The sequence below is a fragment of the Brachyistius frenatus genome, unplaced genomic scaffold, assembly GCF_029030835.1.
Source record: "Brachyistius frenatus isolate BFR_SWC_R1_liver_20210118 unplaced genomic scaffold, ASM2903083v1 Contig_189, whole genome shotgun sequence".
NCBI classification, from domain to species: Eukaryota; Metazoa; Chordata; class Actinopteri; family Embiotocidae; genus Brachyistius; species Brachyistius frenatus.
This window is the reverse complement of record NW_027210788.1, coordinates 643,325-664,971: the sequence shown is the minus strand read 5'-3', so window position 1 is coordinate 664,971 and position 21,647 is coordinate 643,325. Positions and strand designations below refer to the sequence as shown.

The 21,647-nt window shown below is 41.8% G+C and overlaps 1 protein-coding gene across 1 annotated transcript in view; it reads left to right on the top strand.

Moving 5' to 3' along the window:
* The window catches only part of prx (periaxin), a 29,953-nt gene extending 11,228 nt beyond the window's left edge, over positions 1-18,725 (top strand). The window contains 12 exon segments of the mRNA XM_069718302.1: positions 1,249-1,374; positions 1,783-1,942; positions 3,100-3,293; positions 3,564-3,799; positions 4,237-8,630; positions 8,633-8,695; positions 8,698-8,724; positions 8,727-8,811; positions 8,813-8,895; positions 8,898-9,307; positions 9,361-16,186; positions 16,455-18,725. Coding sequence (XP_069574403.1) covers positions 1,345-1,374; positions 1,783-1,942; positions 3,100-3,293; positions 3,564-3,799; positions 4,237-8,630; positions 8,633-8,695; positions 8,698-8,724; positions 8,727-8,811; positions 8,813-8,895; positions 8,898-9,307; positions 9,361-16,186; positions 16,455-16,750 — 12,804 coding nt within the window. The 5' untranslated portion in view covers positions 1,249-1,344 and the 3' untranslated portion in view covers positions 16,751-18,725.
* Positions 18,726-21,647: the final 2,922 nt, after the last annotated feature.

Genomic DNA, 21,647 nt, shown 5'->3' with positions numbered 1-21,647 from the left:
GGTATTTTTAGTTTCAAGAGCGTGAATCCTGCAGATGATGTGACGACAGCATCACAGGTCTGTTTTCTTTCAGAGTGATGTAAGAGGAAAAAAGATTTCCTTTTTCAGGTTCCTGGATTTTTCTTGTGTACGCTGCCATTGTTTAGTTAATTTAGACCGAGAGGAGTTTTGGTGACACTGATCTCAGGACCTTCAAAGTCACATTGAGAAAAAGTTGACATTTTTAAGAGCTTCATTGTTAGCTGGATGTATTTTTAAGGGGAGAAGTCAGCTTTGTGACTGACCGCCTGACCCCGGCAGCCACCAGGCTCCATACAAACGGGATCACAATAGTCAGGCCTGATCTGCTGAGGTTATCGTCCACAACATAAACAAGCTCTCTTTTCTCCCAGCTCAGCAGAAATGTCCGTCACGACCTTTTCATGCAGCGGCAGGTGACCGCCGGCTGCTGGACACAAAGTGGACAACAAAAAACATCTGAATGTGGCAGATCTGAAACCAGCTGCAGGTGCTGGGACTCAGAGTCTTAAAAAGTAGAAAGTAGACAAGTAGAACAACTTTAGGAGATTTTGTGAAACAACGTGTTGGCTGCTGGTTGTCGGTTTCAAACAGTTGGGTGTTAAATAGTCTGCGTTGCACACAGGATGAGTGGAAGGTAACGAGGTTATCAGGCTGGAATAACAACCAAAACACAACATTGCTTTTATATCACATGAATAGTGCGCCGCTTTTGATTTTATGGTTAAGTGTTATGAACATTAAATAGAGTTAAAGTAAAAGAAAATAGTTCAATTTATGTTTTTAATGCGTTTCATCAGCATGTTGTAAATTGGCCGATTTCTGCTTTTTGTTTTGTGTAAATATCAAATTCACGAGCGAGTTATCAGCTTAACGTGCAGAAATTATGACCCTTTTAAATGAAGATCCAGATGACAGTGTTTCAAGAATGTAAAGCCACATTTGATCAATTAATCTAACAGTTGTAACAATATCGGTTGCACACATTAAATTTCCTTTTCTGAGTAAGATTTTGCCAACAGTAAATATAACGACTATTACCACTGTTATCATTATTATACAAAAAAAAATGTAATCTCTAAGATCGACCAGTGGTGTGCATAATTAGAAAACAGCAATAATTGTTGTATGGATTAAAACAGGTCTTATTCACCAATGTTTCAGTTAAACTAGTGTGTGTTTTTTTATATTGTTGATCATCTTACCCCACGTTATCCGTGTCTTTTGCAGGTGCAGAAGGAGAAGCTCCATGCAGAGCTGAAGCAGGTGTTAAGTCAAAAGAGAAGTCATCTGAGAGAGTCGAGCTGCCAGCTGGCCCAACCAGAGATGGATTCAGAGCCCACAGATGAACAGACAGTACGTTATTTTCACTGGTCGGTCTCTGGAAAAGTGAATCAAGTCCATGAGTAGAATGACCTTTCCTCCCGACAGCTAAATGGATAAAATGGATAAGAAGTCAAGCGTGATGTGGTGTGAAATAGTGTCAAGTCTTTGTGCTTTTAAAATAATGTGTTTCTACCCAGAAAGAAAGAAAAAGAAGAAGTGAAATACAAGACAGAAATTGTTTTTTCATGATGGTGTCCTTGGTTAAAAGGTGACGGTAGAAGATCTGTGGACCAAAAAGATAAATCGAGAGAAACGGTTCCAAACAACGTATTTCTACGATCAGACTAACCAGAATTAATAACGAAGGACCCGAAACAAAATTGAGATGAAATATACCTGTGTATTGCAAGTTGTGCGTTTGTGTCTGTGTGCGTCAAGAGTTCGGATGAAGCCTCCAAGTCGGTGGAAATTGTGGTGGAGACGGAGGCTGAGGCCGGAGCCAGCGGCTACAGCGTGACCGGTGGAGGAGAGCGAGGGATCTTCGTTAAGGACGTCCTCAAGGACTCTCCAGCTGCTAAACATCTCAGTCTACAGCAAGGTACCGGCAGACACATCTGATTCATTTATCAAACGTAACTGGAATTAAAAGAATCCAAGAGGAAATGAAGCAAAAACATGTACATTTTGATCTGTGAGCGAAGTGAGTGTTGATGATATACCCATCAATACAGTTGATTTGCTGAATAATGAACAAATAATAAAAGAATTCCAAAGAATTATATTCATGAAGGGCGGAAATGACTTTGCCAAAACCTTAAAACTGGTCATTAAAATGATATAATGTCTGCTGTGAAAAGCATCTACAGAAAATGACAAAATATTGCACCATTATCTGCCATTATTCTAATGATTAAGCTGCATAAATCATTTGATATCGGATAATCTATTTTGAAACATGTATTTTCTTTCACCTCGTAATCCCTCGTATTCTTATTTTTCTTATAATTTATGGATATTTCATAGGCTGCTGTGTTATGGACATACTCTAAGAGTTATTGACATACACCAAGAGGGACTGGTGCATGTTCTTCCACCCACTGGAGAGACATGAAAGTGAGGCTAACTGTCGTCCAATCCAGTGACGGATGTCCACTGACAGCCATCGACCCAGCAATGTGCAGGAGCCCGTTAACTCAAGTGTCTATTGGCATTAAATATTTAGGACTTAATATACAAGCGATTTATGCAGCGAGCTGAATCGTTTCTGGGAATAGACTATATATGAACTTTTTCACATTACTGTTAAACGCTTCATGCATATTTGATTGGCTGATTTATTTGCACCTGAGTGAAATAGGATAAAACAATCAGAATAGTTTTCCTTACAGCTGTGCAATATTTATATGGAAAACTTGTGATCGCACTTATAAAAACTGGGTATATCCTGATGTATATTTAACAATGGTATAACATTTTCAGTAGTGACGAGTAAAGGTGTGTTTACTTCCTTCCCTTCACCTCACATACATGACAAGAGAGCAGCCTGCTACTGTTCATGTAGATTTATTTTGTCAATACTTTATGACTCTTACCAAAGTAGTTATTTTAATGACTGCTTTTACGTTAATTACTTCTACTTATGTTATATTATTATTGTCCCACCTCCTGATTCAGGACAAATATACATCAGGTCATATTATTTTTTTATTTTTTTTGACAGGATCTAACACTCGATATAATGTTTTCTGTGTGAAGGTGACCAGCTGCTCAGTGCCAAGGTCTACTTTGACAACGTAAGGTATGAAGACGCTCTAAAGATCCTTCAGTGTGCGGAGCCGTATAAGGTCAGCTTCCTGGTGAAGAGGACCGTCCCCGGAGCAGAGGTCAGCATGCGGCCGAGAGTCCCCAGTATGGAGGTCAAAGGTCCCAAAGCCAAGATGGCCAAAATGGTATTCAGTTATTTTGTGGTATGCAGTGTCTCACCTAAGGTAGTGTAGTTTAAAAATTCAGAAACTTTAGCAGTCAGCTTGATCATTAAGAGTCCAGAGACATTGATGGTATTTTGTTGTAACATTGAAATTAAATTCAGAGTTTTGAATAAGAGGTAAAACCCTATGTAGTAGTTTGCTTACACTTGTCTCAACAGATAGTGACATCCTCAACTTACAGGCTCCTCATATTTTGCTGACATACCCTATTGACATTCACGTACGTTACAGAGTGTGAAGGGCACCAAGCCGTTCAAGGTCAAGAAGAAGCGAGGCGGTCGTTTTGGCTTGAAGAGGCTGAAAGAGAAGCGCAAAGAGGAGCTTGCTATCGAGGGAACGCCCCCCAGGCTGGAGACGAGTGATGTGGACGTCGAGTTCTCTCTCCCCAAATTCAAGCCGAGGAAGAGTGCGAAGGTCGAAGCAGAAGGGGGAGCAACAGCCGTGGGCAAGGCAAAGAGGAGGATGAGGTTGGCCTTCATGGTGTTCTGAGTTTTTATCCTGAAATGATCACGATTACAGAATGTAAGGAGGTCTATTAATAAACAGTATGATGGTGGATCTAAAGCAGGAGTCTCCAACCTTTTTTTTTTTTTTTTTTTTTTTTAACTCTGAAAGCTACTTTGACAAAATGAAAAAAACTCTCATTTCATTTCACTGTAACATTTATTCACATAGCTGAGCTCCACCAAACCAGCTGAAGAAGCTTCTTTTGTGTAAACAATAACAAATTGATACTCAACGGACACTCAACCAGTAGCGCTGATGGAGATCCCTGTTCTGCATCGCAGAGACTTCAAATGATTATCAAATGAGGATGTTTTTCTTTTAACGAAACATAACTTATTCTGGTATATTAAAACGTTATTCTCCTTTTCTCTGTCCTCTCTACACACTGTTCTCCCAGGTTCCCTCGCATGAAAGCAAAGGGTCACGCTGCAGCAGAGACAGGAGGAAACATGGAAACAGGACAACTGGAGGGACAGGTGAATATCTCTCCCTCTGAAATACCTGGACCTAAAGTGAAAACCAAAGGAAAAGGACACAAGTTTGGGATCATATTTCCTAAAACCAAACACACAAAGTCAGGCTCCACGTTGGAAACGGGCTCTCTGGAGCTGAAGCCTCCGACTGTCAATATCCAGCCACCATCAGTGGAGTTCAGTTTGTCTGGCGATAGAGACGTGGATGTGGAGAAGAGCGGCTCCAAGATTAACACGCCCGATGTGGAGTTTGTCCTCCCTTCGGGAAAAGCAGAGGCCTCGTTGCCCACCGGGAAGGTAGACGCAGGCAAAGGAGACGCAAAGCTCAGAATGCCAAAGTTGAAACTACCCAAAGTTAGACTCTCACGTCATTCGGATGAGATTGATGGTGGCATCAAAGTAAAAGCTGAAGGGATGCAAATTCCTCACGCTGACGTAAAACCTCCAAAAGTAGAAATGAAAGGAGATGGGGAGATTTGTCTCCCAGGAGCAAATATCACCAAACCTATGATGAAAGGTGATTTTTCAGAAAAACCTGAATCTATTCAAATGCCCTCTGTTGATATTTCTTTACCAAAAGTAAAGGGAAAGTGTGACGTCTCACTCCCAGAGTACGAAGGAGCTGGAAGGACAGCAGTCAACATGCCTGCCATTGACATCGGACAGAGAATTCCTGATGAGGTGGAGGGCTTCTTTAGAGGGCCTAAAATCTCCATGCCAACGGTAGATATCTCGCTACCAAAGATGGGATCACCTAATGCGGATATTGAATGTCCAGGAGGTGAAGGGAAATTCAGTCTACCTTCTGTTGACGTCGCTCTCCCAAAGGTGAAGTCAGAGGATGAAGATGTGAATATGGACTATTATGTCGGTGGAGATGGAAATTTCAAAATGCCTAACTTTGACATATCTCTCCCAAAAATGAAATCATCCAAAGGAGAAGTAAATATAAAGGGACAAGAAGTGGAAGGCGGTTTCAAGTTGCCCAAAGTAGACCTGACCCTTCCCAAAGGCAAAGCAACCGATGTTGAAGGAGGAGGAAAATTTCAGTTACCATCATTTGACATCTCACTCCCTAAAATGAAGACAGGTGAGGTGGAAGTCGACGCTGAAGGCCGCGGCCTCAAAGGTGGTCAATTTGAAATGCCTGCACTTGATTTTTCTCTACCCAAAGGCAAAATGGAAGGAGACATTGAAGTGGAGGGACGTGCTGGGAAGGGAGGAAAATTCAAAATGCCTACTTTTGACGTTTCACTACCAAAGCTGAGACAAGCAGAAGGCCATGTGAACATAGAGGGGCCTAAAATGGAGGGAGAGGGTGAGATCCATGTGCCCGCTGTTGATACATCGCTGCCAAAAGGCAAGATGGAGGGTGACGTTGAAATAGAGGGTCTGTCCACAAAAGGAGGGAAGTTTAAAATGCCTTCATTGAATGTCAAACTCCCACAGATAAGAACATCTGGAGCTGATGTTGACTTGCAAGGACCTGAGATTAAAGGAGGAAAAATAGAGATGCCATCAGCAGATATTTCTCTACCGAAAGGTAAAACCAGGGGTGAGGTTAACATTGAGGGAAAAGGAGGCAAAGTCAGCATGCCTCCTGTGGACTTTTCTCTCCCAAAAATGAAGGTACCTGAAGGAGATGTGAAGCTAGAAGGCCCAGAACTTCCAAACGTTGACTTTTCCCTTCCCAAGCCGGACATTGGAGGCAACGTGGAGCTCAAGGGAAGTGATGGTGGCAAGTTTAAGATGCCAACTTTTGACATCTCACTGCCAAAGGTGAAAACCAAAAAGGGAGAAGTTGATATTGAAGGACCCGAAGTCAAAGGAGGAGCAAAGTTCAACATGCCATCACTCGACATTGCTCTCCCTGCAATGAAATCACCAGACGGGGAGGTAAAGATTGAAGGTCCTGAAGCCAAAGGAGGAAAGTTCCAGATGCCATCTTTGGATGTGTCACTACCACAGATCAAAACACAGAGAGGTGACATCGACATTAAAAGTCCAGAGTTTAAGGTTAACTCACCAGAGGCAGATTTAGACTTAAAGGGAAGTGAGATTACAGGAGGGAAAATGAACATGCCTTCAATTGACATCTCTCTTCCAAAGGGGAAAGCAGAGGGTAAGGTAGATGTTGAAGGACCCTCAGGTAAGGGAAGCAAGTTTAAGATGCCTTCATTTGATGTGTCCCTCCCAAAGATGAAGATGCCTGAGGGAAATGTTGGCCTTCAAGGACCTTCAGTCGACATCTCTCTTCCAAAGGGAACAACTGTTGACATTTCACCTCCGAAAGGAACATTCAAAGGTGATATTACTATTGACGGTGAAAGAAAAGGAGACGAGTTCAGCCTGCCATCTGCAGACATTGTCCTTCCTGCGGTAAAGTTCCCACAAGATGTGAACTTTCAAGGCCCAAAAGTCAAAGGTGGGAAGTTTCAAATGCCAAAAATTGACTTCTCGCTTCCTAAAGGAAAAGCAAAGGGAGACATTGATATTGAAATTCGCTCAGGAAAAGACGGAAATATTGAAATACCATCGTATGATACTGGACTTCCTAAAGGAAAAGTCAGAGCTGACATGAATGTTGAAGGTCCTGAAAAGAAAACAGGAAAATTCAAAATGCCCAAATTTGATGTTTCTCTTCCAAAAATGAACCTTCCAGAGGGTGATGTCAAAGCGACAGGACCCGAGATTAAAGGAAAAATGGAAATCCCAACTGTTGACATCTCACTTCCAAAAGGAAAAATAGAGGCAGATGTTGACTTTGAAGGTCATGGGGCTAAAGGAGCCAAGTTTAACATGCCTTCAATCGATATCACTCTGCCTAAAATACAAGATAAGGAAGTGAGCCTTGATATCGAAGGGCCTGAAGGTCAAAAGGGAAAGTTTGACGTGCCATCATTTGATGTTTCAGCGCCTAAAATGAAACCTCCTGAAGTGGATGTTAGCCTCGAGGGTTCACACGTTAAGGGAGGACATTTTAGCTTGCCAAGTGTTGACATTTCACTTCCAAAAGGAAAAGGGGATGTTGGCATTGGCATCGAAGGTCCTGAGGGGAAAGGGGGAAAGATCAAAATGCCCAAATTTGACATTTCATTACCAAAGGTAAATTTTCCTGAGGGTGATGTCAAAGTAAAAGGGCCTGACATGAAGGGGAGGAAAATTGAGATGCCTGACATTGATATGTCACTCCCAAAAGGAAAAACAGAAGGAGAAATTGAAATTGATGGACATGGTAGTAAAGGACTAAAGTTCCATATTCCCTCTATTAATATATCTCTTCCTAAAATAAAAGCAAAGGGACCAGAGGTCAACATAGAGGGTCCTGAACTAAAGGGAGGAAAAATCAACATGCCGGACGCTGACATTTCACTTCCCAAAGGAAAAGTTGAGGGTGAACTTGATGTTGAGGGCCCTGAGGTGAAGGGCGGGAAGTTTAAAATGCCAAAGTTTGACGTGTCTTTACCAAAAGTGAGTCTCCCAGAGGGTGATGTCAAATTCAAAGGCCCAGACATGAAGGGAGGGAAGATTGAGATGCCTGACATTGATATTTCACTCCCCAAAGGAAAAGCAGGAGATATTGAATTTGAAGGACATGCTGGCAAAGGAGGCAAGTTCAATATGCCCTCTATCAACATCTCTCTTCCTAAAATGAAAGCCAAAGGACCCGACATAAATGTTGAAGGTCCTGAGGGTAAAGGTGGAAAGCTACACATGCCATCCCTTGATGTTTCGCTGCCCACAATAAATTCTCCAAATGTAGACGTCAGTCTCAAGGGTCCCGATCTTAAAGGAGGAAATATAAAAATGCCAGCTGTTGATGTTTCACTTCCCAAAGGAAAAGTTGAGGGTGACATAAATGTCGAAGGCCCTGAGGTGAAAGGGGGAAAATTCAAAATGCCCAAATTTGATGTTACTTTACCAAAAGTAAGTCTGCCAAAGTTTGATGCCAATGTGGAAGGACCAGATATGAAAGGAAAAATTGAAATGCCTACTGCTGATATTTCACTTCCTAAAGGAAAGGCAGATGTAGATATCAGCCTCAAGGGTCCTGAAGTTAGAGGTGGAAATTGGAACTTGCCCACTGTTGACGTTTCACTCCCCAAAGGAAAAGTTGAGGGTGAACTTGATGTTGAAGGCCCTGAGGTGAAAGGTGGTAAATTTAAGATGCCCAAATTTGATGTTACTTTACCAAAAGTGAGTCTTCCAAAGTTTGACGCCAATGTGGAAGGACCAGATATGAAAGGAAAAATTGAAATGCCTACTGCTGATATGTCACTTCCTAAAGGAAAGGCTGATGTAGATATTGACATCGACCAGAGGATTTCTCTCTTCCTAAAATCAAAGCAAAGGGAGTTGATATTCAAGTCAAAGGAGATTTGTCAAAAATGGCCCAGAGGTAGATATCAGCCTCAAGAAGTCAAAGGTGGAAGTTTGAACTTGCCAACTATTGATTGAGATGAGGGTGAGCCTGAGGTGAAGGGTGGCAAATTTAAAATGATTTGATATGTCTTTACCAAAAGTGAGTCTACCCAGAGGGTGAAAATTCAAAGGCCCAGACATGAAGGAGGATGTTGACATTGATGAAAAGGACATGCTGGCAAAGGAGGCAAGTTCCATATGCCCTCTATCAACATCTCTCTTCCTAAAATGAAAGCCAAAGGACCCGACATAAATGTTGAAGGTCCTGAGGGTAAAGGTGGAAAGCTACACATGCCATCCCTTGATGTTTCGCTGCCCACAATAAATTCTCCGGATGTAGATGTCAGTCTCGAGGGTCCTGATGTTAAAGGAGGAAAAATCAAAATGCCAGCTGTTGACGTTTCACTTCCCAAAGGAAAAGTTGAGGGTGGCTTTGATGTTGAGGGCCCTGAGGTGAAGGGTGGTAAATTTAAAATGCCCAAATTTGATGTTACTTTACCAAAAGTGAGTCTACCAAAGTTTGACGCCAATGTGGAAGGACCAGATATGAAAGGAAAAATTGAAATGCCCACTGTTGTCTTTACCAAAAGTGAGTTCACTTCAAAGGCCCAGACATGAAAGGGAAGATTGAGATGCCTGACATTGATATTTCACTCCCCAAAGGAAAAGCAGGAGGAGATGTTGAATTTGAAGGACATTGGCAAAGGAGGCAAGTGTTGAGGGACCCTGAGATGAAGGGTGGTAAATTCAAAATGCCCAAATTTGATGTTACTTTACCAAAAGTGAGTCTACCAAAGTTTGACGCCAATGTGGAAGGACCAGATATGAAAGGAAAAATTGAATTGCCTACTGTTGATGTTTCACTTCCTAAAGGAAAGGCAGATGTAGATATTAGCCTCAAGGGTCCTGAAGTTAAAGGTGGAAGTTTGAACTTGCCCACTGTTGACGTTTCACTCCCCAAAGGAAAAGTTGAGGGTGAACTTGATGTTGAGGGCCCTGAGATGAAGGGTGGTAAATTCAAAATGCCCAAATTTGATGTTACTTTACCAAAAGTGAGTCTTCCAAAGTTTGACGCCAATGTGGAAGGACCAGATATGAAAGGAAAAATTGAAATGCCTACTGCTGATATTTCACTTCCTAAAGGAAAGGCAGATGTAGATATTGACATTGATGGAAAGGCTGGTAAAGGAGGCAGGTTTCATATGCCCTCTATTGATTTCTCTCTTCCTAAAATCAAAGCAAAGGGAGTTGATATTCAAGGACCTGAAGTCAAAGGAGATTTGTCACTCCCTAAAATGAAGTCTCCAGAGGTAGATATCAGCCTCAAGGGTCCTGAAGTCAAAGGTGGAAGTTTGAACTTGCCAACTGTTGACGTTTCACTCCCCAAAGGAAAGATTGAGGGTGAGCTTGATGTTGAGGGCCCTGAAGTGAAGGGTGGCAAATTTAAAATGCCAAAGTTTGATATGTCTTTACCAAAAGTGAGTCTACCAGAGGGTGATGTCAAATTCAAAGGCCCAGACATGAAGGGAGGGAAGATTGAGATGCCTGACATTGATATTTCACTCCCCAAAGGAAAAGCAGGAGATGTTGAATTTGAAGGACATACTGGCAAAGGAGGCAAGTTCCATATGCCCTCTATCAACATCTCTCTTCCTAAAATGAAAGCCAAAGGACCCGACATAAATGTTGAAGGTCCTGAGGGTAAAGGTGGAAAGCTACACATGCCATCCCTTGATGTTTCGCTGCCGAAAATAAATTCTCCAAATGTAGACGTCAGTCTCGAGGGTCATGATGTTAAAGGAGGAAAAATCAAAATGCCAACTGTTGATGTTTCACTACCTAAAGGAAAAGTTGAGGGTGACATAAATGTCGAAGGCCCTGAGGTGAAAGGGGGAAAATTCAAAATGCCCAAATTTGATGTTACTTTACCAAAAGTAAGTCTCCCAAAATTTGATGCCAATGTGGAAGGACCAGATATGAAAGGAAAAATCGAAATGCCTACTGTTGACGTTTCACTACCTAAAGGAAAAGTTGAGGGTGGCCTTGATGTTGAGGGCCCTGAGATGAAAGGTGGTAAATTCAAAATGCCCAAATTTGATGTTACTTTACCAAAAGTGAGTCTTCCAAAGTTTGATGCCAATGTGGAAGGACCAGATATGAAAGGAAAAATTGAAATGCCTACTGCTGATATTTCACTTCCTAAAGGAAAGGCAGATGTAGATATCAGCCTCAAGGGTCCTGAAGTTAAAGGTGGAAATTGGAACTTGCCTACTGTTGACGTTTCACTCCCCAAAGGAAAAGTTGAGGGTGGCCTTGATGTTGAGGGCCCTGAGATGAAGGGTGGTAAATTTAAGATGCCCAAATTTGATGTTACTTTACCAAAAGTGAGTCTTCCAAAGTTTGACGCCAATGTGGAAGGACCAGATATGAAAGGAAAAATTGAAATGCCCACTGCTGATATTTCACTTCCCAAAGGAACATTTGAGGGTGGCCTTGATGTTGAGGGCCCTGAGGTGAAAGGTGGTAAATTCAAAATGCCCAAATTTGATGTTACTTTACCAAAAGTGAGTCTTCCAAAGTTTGACACCAATGTAGAAGGACCAGATATGAAAGGAAAAATTGAAATGCCCACTGCTGATATTTCACTTCCCAAAGGAAAAGTTGAGGGTGGCCTTAGTGTTGAGGGCCCTGAGGTGAAGGGCGGTAAATTTAAAATGCCAAATTTTGATATGTCTTTACCAAAAATGAGTCTCCCAGAAGGCGATGTCAAATTAAAATGCCCAGACATGAAGGGAGGGAAGATTGAGATGCCAGACATTGATATTTCACTCCCAAAAGGAAAGGCAGGAGGAGAAATTGAATTTGAAGGACATGCTGGCAAAGGAGGCAAGTTCCAAATGCCCTCTATCGACATCACTCCTCCTAAAATGAAAGCTAATGCACCAGAGATAAATATTGAAGGTCCTGAACTTAAGGGAGGAAAAATCAACATGCCAGACATTGACCTTTCACTCCCCAAAGGAAAGGGAGAGTTTGAAGTCCCAAAAGTCAAAGTTGATAAAAAATCTGGTGGACTCCATATGCCCACTCTCAACATAAATCTGCCTAAATTTGATCTTGACCTCAGCCTCCCCTCTGGTGTGAAAGATAGAGGCCTCAAAGTGGACATGAGTGGTCCTGACGCATCAGGAGATTATGAGATGTCCGGTCTCAAAGGAGATATTAATCTACCCAAATTGAAAGTTAAACATGCAGACGTAGAGGCCGGTGGTGTAGAAGGTCAAGGTGTTTCCCTCAAACTTCCCACTGTTAAACTACCTAGAGTTGACATCTCGGCTCCAAAGGTTGATCTAGACTTTGGCCTCACCAAACCTAAAGGAGATGACGTAGAAGTGGAGCTTCTGAAAGCAGAGGGAGGCAGGCCTTCTTCAGGGGGCAGCTTTGAGCTGCCTGATGTCCCCCTCAAATTCCCCAGTTTCTCTCTTCCCAGGTTTGGTGGGAAGTCAAAGAGTGGTGGTTCAGATATTTCAGGACCCAAGGGAGATGTTTCCCTCAGTCCACCACATGTGGAAGGGGAGATAAGGGCACCATCAGTAGAGTTTGATGCAGATGGGAAGGTCAAGGTGAAAAAATCTAAAATCAAAATGCCCTCATTTGGAATATACAAAAAGGATGCAGATGTGTCAGTGTCTTGTCCTGATGTGGATGTTAAAGTGAAAAAGGGAAAAATTGACATTCCTAAACCAGAAATCAATGTGGAGAGCCCAGACAACAAGTCAAAATACAAAGTGAAATTCCCCAAGTTTAAAATATCATCCCCAAAAGGTAAACTCCCAGAGGGACAGGTTGATGCTAAACTGGAAGCAGATATGCAAGGTAAAGGTGGGTTGCATGCACCGGAGGTCTCAATCAAACTGCCAAAGTTCTCCATGCCAGGATTTGGCTCTAAAGAAAAAGATTTAAGTAAGCCAAGTGGTAACCTTGAAACTAATGCCAAGGTCAAGATGCCTTCTATCGAGCTGTCACTACCAGCAGCTAAAACTCCAGAGACTGAGGTTCTTCTCCCCAAAGCTGAAGTTGATGTTTCAGAGGCTGATATCAGGGGTTATGAGGGAAACCTCAAAATTCCCAAAATGCCCAAACTTGATGTTTCCATCCCCAAAATTGACATGGGCGTGTCCCTACCTAAAGGAAAGTCCCCAAAGATGGAAGGACCTGAAGTAGAGCTAAAAGGAGGTGAAAGAAAATTCAAAATGCCTCAAATAGCAATGCCATCACTAGAATTGTCCCTTCCCAAAGGGAAATCAGGAGATCTCAATGCACCAGATGTTGAAATAGATGCTGATGGAGGCAAATTGAAAATGCCTCATGTCAAAATGCCTACTGTTGATATAACTTTACCAAAACCAAAAACTGGAAAAATTGATTCTCCAGATGTAGAAGGAGAGGGGAGCAGATTTAGAATGCCTGGTATCAAAATGCCAAACATCGACATATCTAAAGGAAAGTCTGGGAAATTAGAGGGACCAGATGTTGAAATTGAAGGAGGAGGAAAGTTGAAGATGCCATATGTCAAAATGCCTTCAGTTGATATTTCACTGCCAAGAGTGAAGACTGATGCCCCAGATGTTGAAATTGAAGGGACGACAGAGGGAAAGTTAAAGATGCCTCACATAAAAATGCCCAACATTGACATCTCTCTTCCTAAAGGAAAACTCAAAAGCACTGAGACACCTGGAATAGAAATGGACAGACAAGGAGGAGGAAAACTCAAAATGCCTTACATGAAAATGCCAGATGTTGATATTTCATTGCCCAAAGGAAAGATTGAAGGTCCAGAGGTGGAGATCAAAGGAGAAGGTGGAAAATTCAAGATGCCACATCTCAGCATGCCCTCTGTTGATGTTTCACTGCCCAAAGGGAGGGTTGAAGGTCCAGATGTTGAATTAGAGCGTAGTACTGGAGGGAAATTCAAAATACCTCACTGGAAAACACCAGATGTCGATATCTCTCTGCCCAAAGGACAAATTGAGGGGCGAGAGGTGGAGATCCAAGGAGCAGGTGGAAAATTCAAGGTGCCACATTTGAGCATGCCCTCTGTTGATATTTCACTGCCCAGAGGAAAGATTGAAGGTCCAGAAGTTGACATAGAGGGAGATAAAGGAGGGAAATTCAAAACCCCACATATGAAAATGCCTTCATTTGACATTTCAGTACCCAGAGGGAAGATTGAAGGTCCAGATGTTGAAATAAAGGGAGATGGAGGAGGAGAATTCAAAATGCCTCATGTAAAGATGCCAGATGTTGATATCTCTCTGCCCAAAGGAAAAGTTGATGGCTCAGAGGTGCAGATTAAAGGAGAAGGTGGGAAATTTAAGATGCCAAACATCAGTATGCCTTCATTTGATATTTCACTACCTAAAGCAAAGATTGAAAGTCCCGAATTGGAGTTAGAAGGCGATGCAGGTGGAAAATTCAAAATGCCTCGCGTGAATATGCCAAGTGTTGACATCTCTCTACCGAAAGGAAAACCTGGCAAAATTGAAGGAGCAGAGCTGGAGATGGAGGGGGAGGGAGGAAAATCTAAAATTCCACAGATTACATTGCCTTCTGTTGACATATCACTGCCAAAAGGAAAGATTGAAGGTCCCAAAGCTGCAATGAAGGGTAAGGGAGGAAAGTTCAAGATGCCAAATGTTGACATAGCTCTTCCTAAAGGAACACCCTCAGCTGAAGGTCCAGAGGTGGACATTAGAGGAGATGGGGGACAGTTCAAGATGCCAAATGTAGACATATCTATCCCCAGAGGAAAAGCAAATATTGACACACCAGCAGAGAAAATGGAGGTAGAGGGAGGAATCAAACTGCCACATATCAAGATGCCAAAAGTTGATATTTCACTTCCTAAAGGTAAAGATACTAAAGCACCTTCTTTCCAGATGGAGGTCACAAGTCCAGATGTTAAACTTCCACAGTGGGAAATATCAGCGCCTAAGGTCAAATCAGCTGAAGCAGAGATTAACTTGCCAACCGTTGAGGCCAAGGGAGAATTTAAAGTGCCACAAGTCGCATCACCAGATATGGACACAGGAACTGATTTGCATGTCGTGGGAGAACACAAAGGTCTGAAAATCAAGATGCCTACAATAGATATCAAAAGTCCGACGGGGGACCTGGAGCTTGATGTAGGATTTCACAAAGGAGATGGCAAGACGGACAGGAAAAAGGTTGAACTACCCGACTTGGAGCTCAACACAGCAGGAACAAAGGGCAAAGTAAAAGGGCCTAAAGTCAAAGGAACGAAATTCAAGATTGGAATGCCAAAGATGAAAATTGGTGGAGATGTTGCTGCCGAAGCAAAAGCATGCAAAAACGGTACCATTGAGGAAATAGGTGGCCAATGCAAAGACGATAAAGGTCGTATTAACATCCCAGTGCCAGAGGTTACACTACCAAGTGCAAGCCTGAAAACAGGAACTGATGGAGAGGGTGGCCTCTCATCATCCAGTACAGAAATCAAGGTCCCCCGGATACCAGACATAGAGTTTGATATCGGTACATCACAAGACGGAGATGATAACAAAACAGAAAAAGGCAAGAAAATCAAAATCCCTAAGTTTGGTGTCCCTTTACCCTCCATCTCCTCTCCTGAAAGAGGGATGAATATCTACGGGCAAGAAATTCAGTATGAGGGTCCTAAAATGCCCAAAGTAAAGAAAGCTGTTTTTGTCTTGGTAAATCCTCCTCAGACAGATGAGGCCTCTGCAAGCACAGGTTTTCTAAAAGAAGAGACAGAGGACGTCAAAGTGAAGATGCCCAAAATCAAAATGAAGCCGACCTTTGGGAAGTCCAAAGATAAATCAGCTGCTGTGAGCGCAGAAACGGGAAGAGAGGAAGAGGAGAAGTCAAAGGGAGGAAAGATGAAGATGCCCAAAATGTCATTTTCTTCTGGCAAATCGGGGTCGTTCGATGTCAGTCTCAAGGGAGAAGGTTCGAGTTCAAGTCTCAACGGCGAAAAAGATGCAAGTCCTCACAAGGGCACCAAGGACGATAAAAGGACATTCGGCGGTAAAATCAAACTTCCAAAGGTGGAGTTGACCAGTCCGTATGGCAAGATGGCTGCAGAGGAGGAAGGCGCAGAAACAAACGTGAAACAGGGAAAGGATTCATCGCCGGGAGAAGTCAGGGGAAACACTAAAGGGCTGAAATTGAAATCGGGCAAGATGGCCGTGGCGGGTGTTACCGAGGAGTCTTCGGAGAACGTGGTGTCGTCTCGTGCCAGAACGGACATGCTGGACAGGGACAGCTCCGAGTCCCCCGCTAGTTTCACCACCGAGTTCAGCTCAACTCAGGCTCAGGCTTGGAGCGAGATGGAGAGCAGGCAGTCTGAAGAAAGAGAGGCTTCCTCCTGGTTCAAGGTCCCTAAGGTCACCCTAAAGCCACACTCCACAGGTAAGGACACCCAAAACAAAGTGTATTATAGACTAAACACTTTTATTTTATTTATTTGTACATCTGCAATCTACAATATGATCTACAGTTGATCCTCGCTACTGCCTTTGTATGTTTTGCTCTTTTTGTTTTTGTTCTATGAATTATTAATATATCATCTCCTGTTTTGTCTCTCCTACATAAGACTAAGTTTCTTTACCCTCTTGATTTCGTCACCCACCCTCCTCTCCTCGCTTCCTCCTCCTCCTCTTCCTCCTCCTCCTCGCAGGCTTCCTCCAGATAACCCCGGAGGGTTCTCCTCAGGCCCAGCGGAGGGGTGAGGTGGGAGGCGAGGCCGACGTCTCGGGGTCGTTCTGCCTCCACACCTCCGCGCTCGACTTCACCACCCAGCAAATGTCTGAAGAGCACCCGGTCTCCTCCCCCGAGGAGGGAACTGTCACCACGGTGACCAAGACCACCAGAATCACCCGTCACCTGGTTACTGGTGAAACGCGAACAGGTGAATCTTCATCAACCACAACAACAACAACAACAACACGCCAGGTGTTGGACTCTAACTACTGAGGATGCTGTAATGATATCTTAAATATATTTAAATTTCTTTGTTGTTGTTGTTTTTGTTTTCTTTTTCTTTTGGTGAGGTTGCAGTGTACTTGTCAGCTAAGCCTGCAACATAGCAAACCACTAAGTAAAAGTCTGTATTTTATATTTTAATAGGTGAGGTATGATTGTGATGAAATACAACCAGCATTAATGTCATTATTACAGCAACAGAGTAATATATACTTCCTTTTTTCATTTTACATGTGACTACTTTTTGTTACTGTTCTTTGAGTTTTGTTAGTTTAGTCCTAATTATTTATCCGATTTTGTTTGGATTTAAAGGTTTCACTCTGAATGTAAACATGTCAGATTGCTTCATTATTTATTGTTGTTTGTGTGTTCAAAATGGGCTGGAATGAATCCTTTACTCATCAGTATTATGGATTTTATGATTTGTTCAAAATGATTAATTTTGAGCCACCACAGTACAGGCCAGAGTAATATTTGTGTAAATATAACTATACAATTGCTTTTTTTGAAGCAGTATCCCTTCAATCCAAAAAGCAATTATTTTCATATTCACCAGAGTCAGAGGCAGAAGTGATATTTTTGGACCTGATAACCTGTCTTGTTTGTCTTGAAGGAAAAGTGTGAGCTTTTTTTTTTTTTTTTAGATAATAGAGGACTCTCATTTTCTGCCATCGGTTTCTATGTTAGCTGGTGCTGTTTCCCAGAGGTAGTCACAGTGACTCTCTTTCTGCTGTGGGGATCAAACCTGTGACCTTCTGGTTACAGGTTGCTCTCAAACATTTTAGGCCAACCTGCTGCTAATCCATTTCATGTTTTTGTTTTTACTGTAAACGGCCAGAAAAGGACGCCACTGTATGTTTGGTGATTGAGGCTTCTGCCTTGAGGTAACGCCTGACTGACGCTGATTTTATTTGAAACTCAGCTGTGACCTGTGTTGAGTTTCAAAACTATCACAGCGAGCTGAGAGGAAATTTGGGGGGTTTTGGGATGCTGTTGGGCTCTTTAGCAAAATCTGGGGAAGGAGCTTTGGAGGTGAAACTGTAAACCTTTATTCTCTTCACCCAAATGATGTTACTATAAGGCTGCTACAGTGAGATTATAGTTAAAGAGTGGTGAGCCTTGATCTTCTTTAAAAGCCATCATGTAACAAAATATGTCCTCAGAAAACAAAACAGGAGGGATCATAAACTAGAGGACCAAGGCATGTTTTCCTTCAATTAAAATGCCTTTATTAATGACATTTCTATTCTAAAAGATACACTGTCCGATTAGTAAAAGCATTTTATTAAGTGCCTTTTCACCCCTTATTTTTCAAAAAGTGTGTCCTCCATTAAAGTATAAAGTGCTTTGAAAGGGATGAGAAGCCTTGTGCTATCTTTTAGATATGTATTTTTATCGTCTCTACATTGAGACACTTAAGCTTCATTCCCAAATGTAGTACTTACCATTTGAGAAAAGAAACCGCTTATGATGTGTCTGGCCTTAAATGAAAACGTCCTCCCTTACAGTTTCTGTAGGATGCAACAATCTGATTTTATTTTAAAAAATTTAAAAAAAAATGTTTTTAGCTATTTTTCAATTGGGGCGTGAAACATTTGAGAATGAACCCTTAACTTTTTATTTTACTTAGTTTACTTGGTTGGTAGATGGAATGAAATTGTGTGATAACATGCATGAAGAAGTCCTGACAAATCCACTCCCACATTTGTTTCATTAACAACTTTTAACACAATGCCTGTTTTGCAGGTGAGAAATAGATCTTTAGCTGGGACACGAGTAGTGACGTATCAAGGTAACACGCGCTGACAAATATCCACGTGTACAGAGATTTTTACCTTCCTGGTTTCATTAAGTCTTTGAATTTCTTTTAGATTATAAGGGTTTCAGTGCCAAGTGTTTTGTCAGAGCTGCATTAGAGAGAATGTTGGTTAAGATGTTTCATCAATAAAATAATATTCACGCAAAAGATTGTAAAATACTTATTTGTTGATGTCTTGTTCTGACCTGTGCAACGGCTGAATGAGTTCTGACAACTTTTTTTTTTTTGGTCAGATTTATAATCTCAATTATCACGTAGCAAGTCAACATTTTGATTTACTACGTTTTAATTTAGGTTCAATTTACCTAAAATTCATAAAATATTTCAAAACCTCTGAAATTTAACAACATTTTTTGACAGTATTTTGAGGTCCTAATTAAACATTTTGACTGTATTTCCTCATTTGGACCAACAAATACAATTTTTTTCAGCTTTTTCATTTTTGTCACGCAAAAAGAAACCAGTTCATTTCTTTTTCTGTTGCCTTTATTATAAAGGCCCTTTTGGATGAGGCCCATTTCAACAGCCTGTTTCTATTAGAGCTATACAATTGCCTTATTTTTGAAGAGTACAGTAAACGGTATCCTCATTTACTTTTTCAATTAATGAGCAGTGAGCAGAAACAGAAACACAAACTGCAACTCTGGCAGTTGAAGTAACTAATTTAATGGTTTTTTTTTTCTAAAATTGCAGTTTGGTGCCTCGTTGTTAGAATCAAACAAGCAAAGACAAAAAGTTATTGCAAAGTGTTTTTGCAGAAACATGACGTGACTCTGACCTTTGACCTTTTGGGTGTAAACTGTCCTCACTTTGTCATTTAATCCTAAAAGACAATCGGTGTGAAGTTCTGTCAAAATTAGCGCGTGAATTCTTGAGTTATCGCCGCAAGCACGTTCTCGGAGATCACGGTGACCTTTGACCACCAAAAATCAAATGGGTTCATCCTTGAGTCCCAGTGACTGTTTGCGCCGCATCGCTACAAGAAATCCTGAAGAGTTCCCATTCACGGGTTTGGAAGAGATGGAAACGGACAACCTGAGAACAAATACTTCCTCGGGCCATTGGCTGCTGCTGACACGCAGACTCCTCGTGTCAAAGATATTTCAAGGGAAACAAATTCTTCTTTACATTAAACCAGAAAAAAAAAAAAAGACACAAAAAGCACATGAATGAGGCTCACTGGAAAAATGTCTGCGGAGGAGGACTTCGGAGGAGAACGGTTAACTATGCACATGGATGTATGACGTCTTCCTATTGTGTGTGCTCGTGTTCTACTCATCTGCTGCTGTGATGATGCTGTGAAACGTAGGCTCGGGGTGAGCGAGTATTGAAGGGGGAGATAGATGCTGTATGAGGAGCGATCAGTGCCACAAGAGACGGAGGGCGGTGAGAGACGAGACGAGACGCACCGCCGCGTCACTTCCGCCGATTTAACACGTCTCACTTTCTTCACTAACAACTCGAACTGCACAAATAAACAGCGGCGTCTTATTTCAGCCTGTCATCGTCCCAGATCAGGTGGTGATGAAGCGGTTTTATGTTGCAGAATGCACCCTTTGCATGTAATCCAACACTATTTTGCAGCTGACGGCATCACCTTATCAACATTAGTCACATTTATAAAACACATTTACTCCCCAGATCATCTCCGCTTCGGTGTCTTGCTCCCACCGATACCTGAAATACCTTTTGTTTTGATTAGTGTGAGTGGTGCAAGCTTTCCATATGGTTTCCTATCATTTATTTTTTGAAGTAGCTTGTCATGTTTGTCTACTAATCTGTTGTAATGAGGTTCAGAGGAAGCAAACACTAATGTTTTTAATCAACGGCAGCACGTAGTGAGAAGATGTAGTTATGTTGGTAATTCTGACAACACCATTATCGTAATATTGTTTGGTTGGTGTTACTGTTATTAAATCAGGTCGTGTCTTTACTGTTTTCTTGAACCCGAGCCAGTTCATTCCAGGATCAAGAGAGTGCTTCACCATCTTTTCTCCACGTAAAATCTGCCGTTTTGTCTTCACCAACATTTCAGGTATAGTTGCTGTAGGTTGACTCGTTGGATCTCTTAAACATTATTGTCGCGGAGCACGAAGTGATGTCACTTTAGGGCACAGCACAGCCGTTGTCATGTCAACCAGTCTGCACTTTTACTACAAAACCTGCAGGTTCAGGCTCATTTAACGTGGATGAAATTCACCCAGCAACCATTGCAGTGCAGCTAATTACAGTGTGAACTTTGTCCTCCACGGTGGACCCATCATCAACCCTGCAACAGCAACACCTGCTGGCAGTTTACTGGCACTATGGACGACTAATGACTTCAACAATGACTAAAGATGTCCTCTAATTATTTTACAAATTAACTCTCTTATTCAATAAGCAGATAGAAAGATACATCGATTTTTTTTTTTTTATTTATTTGTGACATTTGTATTTGATGACCACATTCTTTAATTACCTATAAGTTCAGTCAATTCCTCATATATTGAGCCTTTATTTTAGTCACGGTGGTAAGAATTTGTTTGTCTTAACAGTAATTGTATGGAAGATATTCTGTCTGCTGCACAATTAAAAAGATTTAGCATGTTACCAGAGGAGACAATTGACACCAAGAAAATACGGTATTATTTTGTACGAAAGTAAAAACACAAAACAGAAAGTACGACCAATTTAGACAAAACTCAATTTCCCAATTACCAAATCCATTTGAATGCAGAAATATAATTAATGAGTGATTTTTGTTTTTGTTTTTTTGTGCTACCGTTTTATCCAAATACAGTTAGAAGAGTCTTCGAGGTCGGCCGACATCCAGACTGTTAACTGACCTCATGAAATGCAGCCACCTATAATATACACTACTTCAATGTGATGTAAATACACGAGAGGCACAGACTTGTGTTTTGCCTATAAGCTTTGTATTCTGTGTGTTTTTTCGGTATCATTTTGCTTTCTATATTTCTAGTCGAGTTGAAATCCTCCTCCTAAAAACGAAAAGGAGTGGCATCAACAACCCTCCATACACTTCCGCTCGCCTCACCTCTCCCTGTCTGTGTGGCACGAATCACG